The sequence below is a fragment of the Eutrema salsugineum genome, unplaced genomic scaffold (genome assembly GCF_000478725.1).
Source record: "Eutrema salsugineum unplaced genomic scaffold, Eutsalg1_0 scaffold_5, whole genome shotgun sequence".
In the NCBI taxonomy this organism is placed as follows: domain Eukaryota; kingdom Viridiplantae; phylum Streptophyta; class Magnoliopsida; order Brassicales; family Brassicaceae; genus Eutrema; species Eutrema salsugineum.
In genome coordinates, this window is record NW_006256612.1 from 7,218,047 (window position 1) to 7,231,296 (window position 13,250).

A 13,250-nucleotide genomic window follows, 5' to 3' on the forward strand; every position below is an offset into this window, starting at 1 on the left:
CATTTTATTGGGGGTTTTCTCCTGGATTTCTTAATCTAAAATAATATTTAAATAATGAAAAAAACTCAAAAGCAAGAAGAATCGTTTATTATTTTGGATCCGGAACAAACGATCTTTCATGGACGCGTGGCTCATTTTGAGTGGCTAAAAAATCTGTGGACAAAATTTTAACCGACACTTTTTCTTCTCAAAAATTTCAACCCGAGAAACAACCCTCTTCTTTCTCAAAAATTCGAACACTTCTTCTCCAAATTCTCGATCTCTCCGCCGAACCCGTCGTTATCTCCGACGATTTCTCCGACCCGATGCCCGAGTCCGTCAATTTCTGGTTCTCTCCGCCGACATGATGCCTCAGTTCCTCGTCGATAAATCAGTAAGCGATTTCTGTCCTTTTAATTTTTGCATGTTCCATCTCTCTGTTTCCTGAGTTACTTAATCGATGGTTTAACCTTGGAACTTTTTTGAATCTTTTGCAAAAGGGACCTTAATTTACTGTATTTTGAACCGTCAATGAAAGAGACTCCTGAATTATCAGAAACTTCATATTTCAGTAATAAATTATTCTGAAGAGGAAATTACTAAGAAACAGAGTTAATTTTGGATCGAAATATCATGGGAAGAAGATAGGACAGTGAATGAAGTTGACGAAGAGTGAGTTCCAATGGTTGACCAATGTCCACCACTCTTTCTTAACTGTGAAATGGTTTATTAATCCACCGACAATATCTTAAGCATATAGTCTGAATCTTTACCACTCCTTTGAATTTGAATATTCTTTGCAACCACACCAACAGTAGCAATTTTTGAATACTACCAAAAATAAGAGTAACTATTAAACCGAACCAAACGTAAACGTTGGGATATTTTCTGGGTATATGGGGCATACTTGAACGTCCTCCTTGCGTTACATTGACATGGTCTTGTTTGTGTAGCTGGATTGGAACGAGAGAGTAAAGACAACATCTCAAGACCTAGACTTAGTGATCATCATTACCTATAAGAAAAAGTCTCAATGAGATGAGAGAGAACTCAGAAGAAGAACAAAGTTAGAGAGAGAGAAAAAAAGGTAAATGATGAAGTGACAGAGTCTGATCTTGTACAGCTCTGTAATTTCTGAACTTTCATTGTACAATTTAATAAAGATTGTTATGGATATGCATTACACTTTGTTGCGTTATAATTAAATTTGTCTTTGGAATGGTGCCCATTTGTGTGATACGAAATGCTTCTGAGGGAACTTGTTGATGTTTTGTTTAGCATATTGTGTGACTGTTGCACTGATGGTTATAGTAGTTTTGTGAAATTGAATCAGAAACATCTTGAGAATTTGCATTGTGAATGAAGTGATTGTGATGAAGTTATGATAGTAAAATGTTTACAGTATGCTATTTTGATAGTAAAACATCTTTATTAATTTTTTAAAAAAGAAACCCACTTAAAAATTCTACCAATGGACCATACAAATCATTGGATTTCTTTACAAGGGTTTTCAACCCAAATTTATTGATAAAAAATTGCTAAGAAACCCAATATGGTTTCACCAATAATCATGCTCTAAGACACGCTATCGACCCCAAATTTTGTGAACAATGTGGAGTTAAATTTTTAGGTTTTGTTTTGATTTTTTTGCTCTGGAACTTAGTTAAACCTTGGAGATTTAGACGTAATAATACAACATTATTATCTTAATTTCTACGTCAATAGTCACGAGTGTAGTTTAGCTCTATGTTAATTTCTTACACCTTGTTTTTTATTATTACAATCCTCTCTTTGAAACGTTTTTCTTATTCAGTAAAAAGGACACATTATAAAAATAAAAACAAATAATCACGATTGCTATCTCATTACACTGAGCGTATCCCATAAAGGGCATCTACTCAACATTTTCATACTTAAGTCAGTACTTACGAATTTTGTATAATTTAGCATTACCTCCCCAAATCCACCTGAAAATATACACAAAGACTCCTTTAATCTATAAGTTAATCATGTTCTAAATAGTGACACTTAAACCATTTCATTAAAACAGAAATATATATTAGATATCTCCAACCAAACTCACATTACATTGGATTTCTTATTGTATATCCAACCAAAACGATCCATCCACAATGTAAAGCAAAACTACGTATATATAAACATGGAAACATCACACGCCAACAAAATCAAACACTCTTGACACATAAAAAGTCAACACCAATCAAACACAAAAAGTCAAAGTCCAGCGTTGACCGGCACTCCCGCAGCCGTGATCCAATAATTCCCGTCCAAGAAATTCTCCACCGTGAATTTCCCCGCCTCCGTCGCCGTCTTTATAACATGATATCCCGGCCACGTAACTCTACGAGACAGACTTGCTCCGGCGCCGGTATTAGCATACTCGCCGTAATAAAGAGTCTTCAGAGCAAAGTCGCCGCTCCAAGGCAACCATCCCGCCGGATTCACAAGCCCTCCGAGATCACATTTCATGAAAACCGTCCTCGAGTACGATTTCCACGGCCGGCCTAAGTAAGTCTCCGACGCCGTAGCCACCGTAGAGCTCTGGATGACGAAGCCAGTGTTCTCGTTAGGGTCTTTGCGTGATTGAGCAGTGACAGTGTTTTTCTGGCCGCTCATCGGTTTACGAGCGTAGATGTTGCAGTTTTGGAGATTTGCGGTTGCGTCTCCGAAGATGAAGTCGACGGTGCCGTGAACGTCGCAGTCTCTCAAGAACTGACGGCGAGAGTGAAGGTAGAGAGTGTCTTGATAGCCTTTGAAAGAACAGCCGTAGAAGACGGCGAAATCTGAACCTGATCGGAGAGCCACCGCTTGGTGTTTCTGTGGACCCGCCGTGTTCTCGAATGTTATGTCTCGTCCGATAAAACCGCTGCCGGAAACAGCTGGTGGCCGGTTGAAAAAAAAAACTTAGTTAAATGTATGAAGAGTAAATTATGTTTTTTTTCATGTTAATTATATGTTGACAGAGAGAAAAAGTAATTTAAATCCAAAAAATGAAATTGTGTTTAGAGTTAAATTTGAAATAAGATCAAAGTAATTTTTTTAATTTAATACGGAAGTCCTATAAACTTAGTACTATTTATAGTAATATTTATATAAAAGACTATATATCTATAAATGTGTAAAAAAAAGATATAGTATGAATAAATTTTACTTTTTAAAAAGTATTTTTTTCGATACTTCTCAACCATATATGTATGCTAATATAGCACGGACGACGTACCAAAAGTTGCGGATCGAAACGTCGTCGTGCCATCTTTAACGTTCCTATTTCCGGTGACAATGGTAGAGTCGATGCCGTCTCCGATAACCATCAAATTCTTGATCGATTTCTTGATCTCCACGTTTTCTTGGTAAACGCCGGCTTTAACGTATATCACAAGCCTCTTGTTTCTCCGAGAAAATTTGGCTGCTGCGTTTACCGCTTGTTGAATACTTGTGTAACGACCCGAACCGTCTTTAGCTACCACAAGATCGGCTTTGGCTTTGGTCGTAGTTCCCGAATCTTGCAGAAGTTTACGGTCGGAAAAAGGTATCCACGAAGGAAATTTCTCGTCGGAAAACATCAGTCTCCGACTACCACCACCTCCGCCACGACTTCCTTGTTTGCTAAACTTTGTAAACGTTGTCGCTGGATATTTCTCAGCCGTAGCCGCAGCCTTAGCAACCGCCAAAGAGTTGCTTATAGACTTAGTGAGATTCCGGTGAGAGTGTATAGGAAAGTATTTTGAATATGATGAGGTTAAATTAAAGTCTTTAAATCCGTTTTTGCAAGTGTCTTGATTAGCTATGGCGGCGCTTAACGAGGTTTGTCTATCATGCGCCGAAGAATTTTGATCGTAGGATCGCCGAGAGTAGTTGAGTTGGTCTATGGTGTCCTCGTAGAGCTCCAAGCAATCGAGCAAAGCTGACGTGGCGTGTTTGTGGAGATAACGACGGCGTCGTTTCACCGTGGAGACGAGGCGGTGGAGGTGCATGGCTTGGTCCATGGTGGAGCTAACCACAAGGTCGTGGAAAGTGAGCCCATCGGTTTGGTCGTCTAAAGTTTTGAGAGGTGAATTGGACATGTGGTGGGCGCATACGTTAGGGTATGGTGTTTGTTTGCATGAAGTTATGTAATGGGCATTGTGCTGAGAGATTGATAAGAAGTAAATGATTGTTATAATATATTTGGTGTATAAACATTTGGGAGGTGTAAGTAGGAGTTTGTGATCCATTTGTGGGTTTGAAAAGTATCAATAGAGTTTTTTTTTTTTTTTTTAATTTTGGATGAGGAGAGATATATTGTGGTTTCTCAAGAAAGTAGAGTTATATATAATAAATATATGCAAAGTACTGTATACAAATGTATGGATACTCTCTATCTCTCAGTCTCATAAATGAATGTGTACACGTATGCAGCCACGTAAGAGAGTGTGATTTATGTTTGATTTTTGAGGAAAACGTGTAACTATAATTATCCTCACACATTGTTATGGTTTATTTTGTTATTATAGAAAGTTCAAATATATACCAAAGTTTTGAGCTCAACAAATAATTTTGAAATCGGAATTTATATGAGAATGGCATCAGTTGTCCAGATTAAAACTTAAGTAGTATACTATTAATAAAATTCTTTTACTATTGTTATTTTGTTTATTACCTTTAAAAAATACAGTTCATGTATTAAGCCATGCATTGGAAAATAATTAATGATCCTCACGTTAATGTGAACAACCCAAAGTAAACATTTAAAAATAAAAATAAAAATAATATCTGATAGAATCCAAGTTAGCTAAAGCCATTGGTAAGAACTTATGACATAAACATTGAGCATATATCAGAGCTTTGCGTAGACGATCTCTCAAAAAATTAAAATAACATTAGAGTTTAAACACATTTCGACCCAATCGAACTATATTATTGATTCGATCTAAAGCTGATTCGTTCCAAAATTGATTCTTATCCTACTTGAAACTAATTATATAATAGAATCTATCGAGATAAATGGTTAACCATTATTTTGAATATGTTAAAAATCCTATATTAGAGATGAGAAGATAAAAAAAGGAAGATGAACAAATTCATTTACTATCAGTTGAGTTAGAATCCTAAAAAGGTAACATAACAAACAAAGTAAACAAAAGTTGACAAGTGATGTGAAATAGTATAGCAATTAGCAAACTTTTTGACTATTTTAGTACGATAAAACGATTTTTGCCAACTAAACTAACATATATAAATTTTTCAAAAACAATTGTTAAATGTTCGTGTGTTAGCTGTGCCATTAAATCAAACAGTGAATTATATTTTTGTATGTTCTCTAAAAGAACGCTTATACTGGTAACAACAAAATTTTGTGAATAATGATGAAATAGAGTTATTGGAAACTCTGCCGCTCCAACCACAAAAATCACATATCACCAATAAAAATCTATAATTTGTTCTGATGTGAAATCCACCAACCAATCGTTAGGGCGTTTGAAGTATATATCGAAATCAGAGGTCGAAGGCTTTTAGCCTTTCACTCACATGAGTTTCGTGTGAGCTTGACCAAATTAAAGTATTCGAAAGTTAAAATTCAATCCGTCTTTTGTGGAAATTAATTTGTTTCCTCGCTGAATAAGTTTTCTTACTTTATCCTTTATTTAATGTGTTTAGGTCTATAAAAGCGACAATTGGATCTACAGTTTTCTGTCACGTAGCTAGATCATAACAATTAATCATGATTTTGATTAACCCTAAATAATAAAAAGTATGGAAGCCATACGACTAGTTTTTAAATTCTAACATACATTGTTGACAATAGAGAATAAAATAAAATTTTTTAATTAGGTGAATGCTCCATATATTTCGGTATGAAAAACAACTACAGTCAATGCACACAGCACACATGTATAAGCATTTCCGCATTCAAAATTCTATTTCATATGCGTGGAAATAATGGATAATTCTACATTTGGTATACAGCTTACGAACATTTAGTGCCAATAAACGTATGACTTTGTCATACATCATATCTTATTATAATGGTTACACTACAAAAGAAAAGAAAAATGACACTAATGGAAGTAATCCGTGTCACTAATTAGAAAAAAAAATGATAGATGGGGGTAGAACTAACTATTAAGTATTAACTAACCTCTCATTATTATTATTATTATTATTATTTTTTTTTTATTTTTTTTATTTTTTTTTGTCGATGGCCATAAAAATAAAAATGTAACGGAATGAGCACATATATACATATACTGTTTTTCTCGCTAATGACGAAACAGCAAAATATTTGGCGCATGCATGACGATAACACATATACATACACAAATCTGTTGAATTCATAACACATGAAATTTTGTATTTGTACTTATAGATTTGTGACGGAAAATCGATAAACTTTTTGTCCTCAATTTATACTATATTTTGGTCGCCCATCACTATTTTGTACCAAAAGATATTTACGTATACTGGGAGATTTATTAAAAAATATATATACATTCAACTCTATTGTTAATACGAAGAAGAGTGTTGAAATGGCAGTGAATAAGCAACGTTTTCAAAGTTATTACAAAAGTCTTTTCTCCAACTCAGAGTGACTAATAAACTTTACGGTTGGCAGTGAATAAGCAACGTTTTCAAAGTAATTACAAAAGTCTTTTCTCGAACTCAGAGTGACTAAGAGCAAGTCCAGTAGTAAACCCCATAGAGGGATTCATCAGCATTAAAAAACAATATTTTTCGGTTTGGGTGGGTTGGGAAGAACTCGAGTGAAAATGTGGTCCAGTAGTGAACTCCATTTTGGGGTTCATCCCGCAAATTGACGTCGGTCTAGACGATTTCGACGGAGTCGTCGCGAATCACAGGTGAAGAGGAAGAGAGGAGAAGAAAAGAGGGGAAACACACGAAATGAATTTTTTGCCTGCAAAATTACCACAAAATCTCCTTCAATCGCAATGTGACACATGGCGAAGAGACGGGGGCGTCGAGCTCACGCGGATGAACCGATACGTCAATAATGAGCTTTATTTCTTTTTTTTTTAAATACACTTTGCCTATGAACCCGGGCCCGAACTCCTTCTCCAAACCCCCACTAAACATGTTTTAAGAAACTTTACGGTTTTAAGAGAAATTATATCATAGGTCTCAAAAGAAATTTTATTACGAGCTAAAATTTACAACTAAAGAGTACAAGCTAAGACTACTAGTTTGAATTACAGAGATGATAGATCGGGTATTTACTATTGGGAGTGGGAGTTTGTCTTCGAATTGAATTGTTTGTTACGTAGAAATCGACTAAATTTACTTTCTTCTATGTGATATAATAAGAAGTGGATATAGGCTTTGTTTTGCTTATTGTGTGTTATGAGTGTTGATAGACAGCAGTGCGGGTAAGTGGTAGTGGTAGTTCGTGAAATGAGTTTGGTGTTTTTGGACATATCAACAAAACATGCTAACTCTCTCACTAGATCGCTTTTTTCATATGCATAGCTTTTTCCGTGAAGAATCTATTAAATTTTCATATAGTGCAAAAAAAATATCTAAATGATCTAAATGTGCTGTATTTGCTGCTCATTATGTTTGATTTCCATGTGAAGCATACAACAAATTTATACGATTGTAGTCCCAATTTACTTTTTTTCTCATGGTCATGTGTATCCACGACCACTCGATTATGATCTGAAGATTTTAAAACAATTTGGATCTGAAATATTCGATAGTTCAATTACTGTGTATATTTGATACTAAATTGAAAAAAGAGAAAGCAATGGAGCGTAAGAAAGATATAATTGCACGAAATATAAGGATGGTGTCTTTAAGTGGAGTCGAAAGGTGAATACAGCTGCATTCTAAATATGGAAAGGTCCCGTAGGAGAAATCGGGTTGTGTACGACTCTACCAATCTTCAGGTTTCCTTATTCACCAGGTGCTTTCCATTTTCATTCATTACGAAAGCAACTCAAATATTATTTTTGAAGGATTCGCCCTCTCTTTCATTTACTCTTTCTAAGTTTCTTTATTTACAGCAAAAGCAACTCGGGATATATTGAAGGGTTTATCACCTTCTCTTTCAATTACTCTTTCGAATTCTTTACTCCCTTTCGACTTCAAGATTGACGTCTCTCCTCACTTTGCAAAATTTAAATATAAATGGTTCTTTTTTATATGCATAGAATAGTAATGGTTTCTATCAACTATGATACAATCATACAATATGCACCATCTCACCGCAAATAAAACTCGAATATGGTGAGTGTGACCACCAATGAATTGCCCAATTCAGATTGTGTTGTATGTATGTACACTTCTTTGATTACACTTAACAAAATTTTAGGCTAGGCAAATAAATGTTGAGGTATCAAATGAAGTTAACTGTTAAGAGGCCAAACTTTCAAACTCATACTTATAGTTACAAAACTGCAATAACAAAACTTAATCATGCAAAAGAGAGAAAACAAAATCCGGAGAAGTATAAGCTTTACGAAAACTCAGGATGTTGGCCAGGATTGTTCAAAATTCCGTCAAGAAATACAAAGTCTCCCTGAGACTTAATTATTCATATAATGAGAAGAAAGCATCCCATATATAGGTGCAGAGAAAGAAAAAAAGTGTATGATTTGAGATCGTTGAACTTGACCGCGTTCTTTATGTTATGACGGTGGGGGCTGATCGGCCGGTGAATTCCTCCATCTTGGATAGCTTCAGAGCTAATTCAACCTGTGAATCACAAATCAACAACAATTCCGCATTAGCATTACCCTTTTGGTATTAGTTAGAATAATATATGGATTTGAAGGGTTTTAATTCTTTAAACATCTGACCAGAGGAGACAGAGCTTCATGGGACTCTCGTCCGGTTTTTGAAGCATCCCTCTCGTACTGTTCAATGTAGAGTCGGATGGTTGCTCCTTCCGAGCCAGTTCCAGAGAGACGGAAAACCTTGATATGATTTTAGTTAGAACAAGAGAGGTTTAATTAGTACAGTATATGTTTAATTTCTATCACTTTGTTCTAAGCTGATAAATGCCTGAAGGCTCAAAAGTAACCGAATAAAAAGATGGACTTACAAGTCGCGAACCATCCTCAAACAAGTAACGGATTCCCTGGTGCTTGGAGATGGAGCCATCAACTGGATCTTTGTACTCGAATTCATCAGCACTGGAGACGTTCGCCACATCCGAACGAATTCCTTTCACAATCCTGAACAAAATCGAGAGAGAAACGAGGTTAGGAAAACAGAGTAACCAAACTGATTAGTAAGTACGTGTTCAAGTAGAAAAGGAAAGGATTTCAGAGAAGTGGAAGTGTGTGTACTTGTTGACTTCAGGAATTGAAGATTGCAATTTGATCAAATGCTCCATCAGGTCCTTTGCTTTACCTGCGTCTACATTCTTTGGAGACAAATTTTAAGATATCACAAACGGTTCTATTTGTTCCGCATAATACAATCACGAAACTTGGCAACTTTTACCTCATAGTCATAACGAGTGTAATAGTGACGGCCGTACGTAGCCCAATGCTGGCGGACAATGTCTTCAACGGTCACCAGTTTAGTGTTACCGTCAAGATTTTCCTTGTTCTTATGAGCAAGTATGGACATCCATGCAAGAACTGCCCAAATCCCGTCTTTCTCGCGGATATGATCCGATCCTGTGAAAGATCTTTCTTTCAGAACCCTACAAGTTGTCTTTAAGTTATTTACAGATACGTGTGTGTGTGGACATAGAAACTAACCAGTTCCAAAACTTTCTTCCCCACAAACAGAACACATCCCAGCATCCATCAGATTACCAAAAAACTTCCAGCCCGTTGGAACCTGATATGTGAATTTTATTAGAGATGTGAAATAATTTATGAAGTTAGGAGGAGAAAATGCTGGAAAGGAGTGCACGATGACATGTACCTCAAAGAACTTCAGATTCAAGCTTTTTGCAACGACATCCAGAGCAGCTGAGGTTGGCATGCTCCTGGAAAATTTATAATATTATAAAGAACTGTGTACGTAAAATTCATTTTCTTTAAATTATGCGAAAAAAAATAACCGAAGAAAATATGTGTTGAAAATGTTGGATACACAGGATTCTGCTATAAATAAAGAAACAGCCCGAGAGTATAATACCTTGCAACACCTTTCAAACCAGAGCTGAAGTACGGTATGGCCCCAATAGCATTTGCAGCAATTATGGCAACTGAATCTGAAGGAGTTACAAAGAACCTACACAAAAGACGAGATGCTTTTAGGTTTAAAACTTTTTATATTCCAGTTCTAAGTATGTATCTCACTTAAAAGATCATTAGTAAGCTACCTTTTACCAAGGATCATGTTACGGTCTGCATCACCATCAGCAGCCGCACCAAATTCTGGAGGTTCAACGCCGGTGTCGGATTTACCTAATCCCATTCGTGCCACAAGCTCCTTAGCATATGTCAGATTGGGATCTGGATGCCCTCCACCAAAGTCCTCCTACAAAAATGTTGTATTGTGGAAAATAGTGAGGCTGGTGGTGTATTTGTAATCATTTGAAGAATAGTATTTCTTAATTATAAACAAAAATAAGACCTTGGGTATGCAGTTCAATAACGCACTTTCTTGTGCACCGAGCTCTTCAACAAAGATGCGATGTGCATAGGCTCCAGCAACTCCATGCAATGCATCATAGCTTCATAGAACAGAGTAAAAATAACGTTGAAGCGATGCAATATATATTGGAAACTTAACTCAGAGGAAAATGTTCGGGAAGCAATGTAAGATACATACCAGAATGTAAACTTTGGAGACGAAAGCAATTTCCGGATGGATTCAAAGTCGAAGATTGACCTTGAAAGAGCGAGAAAATATTTTTAGTAAAACCACAGAGACTGCAGTAGGACAATCATGCACTTAAATTGAAGGAGGACTCACTTCATTAATTTAACGTAGTCATCTGCGGAATCAAAAACTTCAACATCAAATTTTCCTTCAGGTCCTTCAAAACTGGTTACACCGACGGAAGAAATATCAACCTGTTGCATTTAATCACAGATACAAAATCAACTTTGATTCAACAAAATACAAAGAATGGTAAATTTTGTAGTGAAATAAGAGGATTCTTTAGAATGTTTACATACATTGGGTAAATCTGCTATTGGGTACTCCTTGATTGTCTTAGTGTTCTCGTAAATCTTATCAGTGATTGATTCAGGAGCTGGTCCTCCATTTTCCATATTGTATTTGATTCCAAAATCCTGTATAAGAGGCAGGGATTCAACTCTTAGTCTTATCGGAGTTAGATATAAATAATATGAAACAATAGATGAATACAGAACAAGCAACTAAACAAAAAGGCACTGAGCACAACAGAGACAGAACAAGAACAGAACGGACCTCTGTAGGGCCACCAGGATTGTGACTTGCTGTTAAGATAAATGCTCCGGTTGCTTTTGATCCCTATAACCAGAGACTGGGGTAAGTCTCTCATCACAGTTTGCACTGTCGCACAATCATAGAGAAAAACCAACAAAAACAGATTGAAATAACACTACAACCATGAGCTTAGAGATAGAGATCTCACATCAGCCCCTGATCTTTCACGAATCACAGCTGACACAGCAGGAGTTGATAACAGAGTGTTTTTACCAACCCACACGCGTCGTACACCATTAGCTGCTGCCATCTTAATTATGATCTGTCAAGATAAGAAATAAGATTGTATGAAAAGCTGGAAAGCCTCATCGTCTTAAATACCAGGCAACAGATAGCAAGATATGTAACAGAAGCAGGTGAAAAACTTGCACGGAAGTTTTAGAGATCATCTTCAAAGATAAACAAAACCTTAACCTCTAATAACCTGAAATCTCTCTCTATAGCAGTTTTAGTTCAAATCTTAGAGATCGACACAAAGGTAGACATGTCAAGCATGGATAAATAGCAGGCCCTCCTAGATCTATGCTTATTACAAACAAATTATTACCGTTTTGTTAAACAAAAAAAATTTAGGTTCAATTGCCAAATGCCAATGTAGTACCATAACATAACACAAGAGTTCCCTCAAATATTGTAAAGACATGAGCACTAATTCATAATTCTACGCTAAGTATTAAATACATCGATTACTTTCAGGCCAGATTAAGAAGAGAAAGAACCACATTGGTTTTACCTGAACAGCATCCTTTGAGTAATAACGGCCATCACCAGAGACCACGAGAGTGGCACCTGCAGAATATATGCGATGAGCAAATATCTGAATAAGAACTGATATCTTACAAGAATCCACATAAATAGCAACCAAGATGAGTAAGAAAAAACTCACCTTTGACTTTCTCTGGTGTAAGAGCATTGAATGTCGCTTGGACAAAATTCTCTAGGTAATTGGGTTGCTTGAACACTTTCACCTACACAGTCAGAAAAACCATAATACGAATCAGAGAAACCAAAAGATGCCAGTTTGATGTATGCAAAAAAGTAGACCAAACAGTGGAAACTGTATAGATAGGATAAAACGATCAACCCAAATTCCTTTGATCAAAATAGTGTGTACCACAGCTTGGAAAACAGATCCGACATGGCTGAACAGTGAGTCTCAATAAACGTCATTGATCGTCATATATGAATTTGCATACCCATACAAACATCATTTATACTCGAAAAATGAATGCGAAATAAAGATCTGAAATTCGAGTAGGATTAAACAAAAATCCAATGCATATAGGGTATGTGTACATAATTGTATCAGGTTTAACATTCACCGCATATAATCTTCCCTCTAATATATACTCTAATTAGAGATAATGACGCGATCTCGAAGTTGATCCAAACAAATCATTTAAACATAAAACGAAAACCCAAACCCAAAGACGAAAAATGGGAAGAAGATTTACACAATTTTGTCATCATTCACTTTATCCGCATAATCATATGGATCAATGCGTAGATCAAAACTAATCGGATGGTTAATCTCAGCTAAAATCAAACTAAACAGATCGGATCCAGATCGAATTCGCTCGATTCAAAAGTACCTTCTTACGAAGACCAGAAGTTCCCGGTTTCTGGCCATCGATAGGTGATGTTGAGACGAGAGAAACCTTGAAAACCATATCCGCCTCGAGGATCAGAATTGGATTTTAGTCTGGACTATGGATTGTTAGAGAGAAAGAGAGGAGAGTGATGATGGTATAATAAGCTGTTTGAGAGTATAATCGACGCAAAGAAGTTGCTTAAGCTAGACGAGACCGCGACACGTGTGGATCGTCGCTTTTTTTACCTTTTGCCAAAGTGAGTGAAGTGGAACGTTTCTCTCGTTT

At 36.3% G+C, this 13,250-nt stretch overlaps 2 protein-coding genes and 1 long non-coding RNA gene across 3 annotated transcripts; 1 reads left to right on the forward strand and 2 right to left on the reverse strand.

Annotated features, from left to right (window-relative positions):
• Positions 1-111: 111 nt before the first annotated feature.
• LOC18992634 lies at positions 112-1,202 on the forward strand. Its single transcript, XR_002898062.1, has 2 exons — positions 112-373; positions 933-1,202. It is a non-coding gene; the product is annotated as an uncharacterized LOC18992634 (long non-coding RNA).
• Positions 1,203-2,015: 813 nt separating this feature from the next.
• LOC18992635 (probable pectinesterase/pectinesterase inhibitor 6) lies at positions 2,016-4,266 on the reverse strand. Its single transcript, XM_006416052.2, has 2 exons — positions 3,221-4,266; positions 2,016-2,879 (listed from the first exon to the last, which is right to left on the reverse strand). The coding sequence occupies exons 1-2, from the start codon at positions 4,212-4,214 to the stop codon at positions 2,215-2,217; spliced, it is 1,659 nt and encodes a 552-aa protein (XP_006416115.1). The 5' UTR covers positions 4,215-4,266; the 3' UTR covers positions 2,016-2,214.
• Positions 4,267-8,360: 4,094 nt separating this feature from the next.
• On the reverse strand, positions 8,361-13,121 carry LOC18992636 (probable phosphoglucomutase, cytoplasmic 1). Its single transcript, XM_006416053.2, has 18 exons — positions 12,966-13,121; positions 12,260-12,341; positions 12,107-12,162; positions 11,522-11,635; positions 11,335-11,397; positions 11,079-11,195; positions 10,873-10,973; positions 10,729-10,788; positions 10,531-10,630; positions 10,277-10,434; positions 10,090-10,185; positions 9,874-9,937; positions 9,705-9,786; positions 9,442-9,620; positions 9,285-9,361; positions 9,038-9,170; positions 8,793-8,909; positions 8,361-8,688 (listed from the first exon to the last, which is right to left on the reverse strand). The coding sequence occupies exons 1-18, from the start codon at positions 13,041-13,043 to the stop codon at positions 8,617-8,619; spliced, it is 1,749 nt and encodes a 582-aa protein (XP_006416116.1). The 5' UTR covers positions 13,044-13,121; the 3' UTR covers positions 8,361-8,616.
• Between the last annotated feature and the right edge of the window lie 129 nt (positions 13,122-13,250).

What these genes read in the sequence shown, in the direction of transcription:
- LOC18992636 (XM_006416053.2), bottom strand. Translation starts at nt 13,043, where the DNA reads ATGGTTTTCAAGGTTTCTCTCGTCTCAACATCACCTATCGATGGCCAG. An exon ending in GACTACGTTAAATTAATGAA is followed by an intron (nt 10,789 to 10,872) that starts GTGAGTCCTCCT and finishes CGCTCTTTCAAG; the next exon opens with GTCAATCTTCGACTTTGAAT. An exon ending in TCAATTCCTGAAGTCAACAA is followed by an intron (nt 9,171 to 9,284) that starts GTACACACACTT and finishes GATTTTGTTCAG; the next exon opens with GATTGTGAAAGGAATTCGTT.
- LOC18992635 (XM_006416052.2), bottom strand. Translation starts at nt 4,214, where the DNA reads ATGGATCACAAACTCCTACTTACACCTCCCAAATGTTTATACACCAAA. An exon ending in GTTTCGATCCGCAACTTTTG is followed by an intron (nt 2,880 to 3,220) that starts GTACGTCGTCCG and finishes ACCGGCCACCAG; the next exon opens with CTGTTTCCGGCAGCGGTTTT.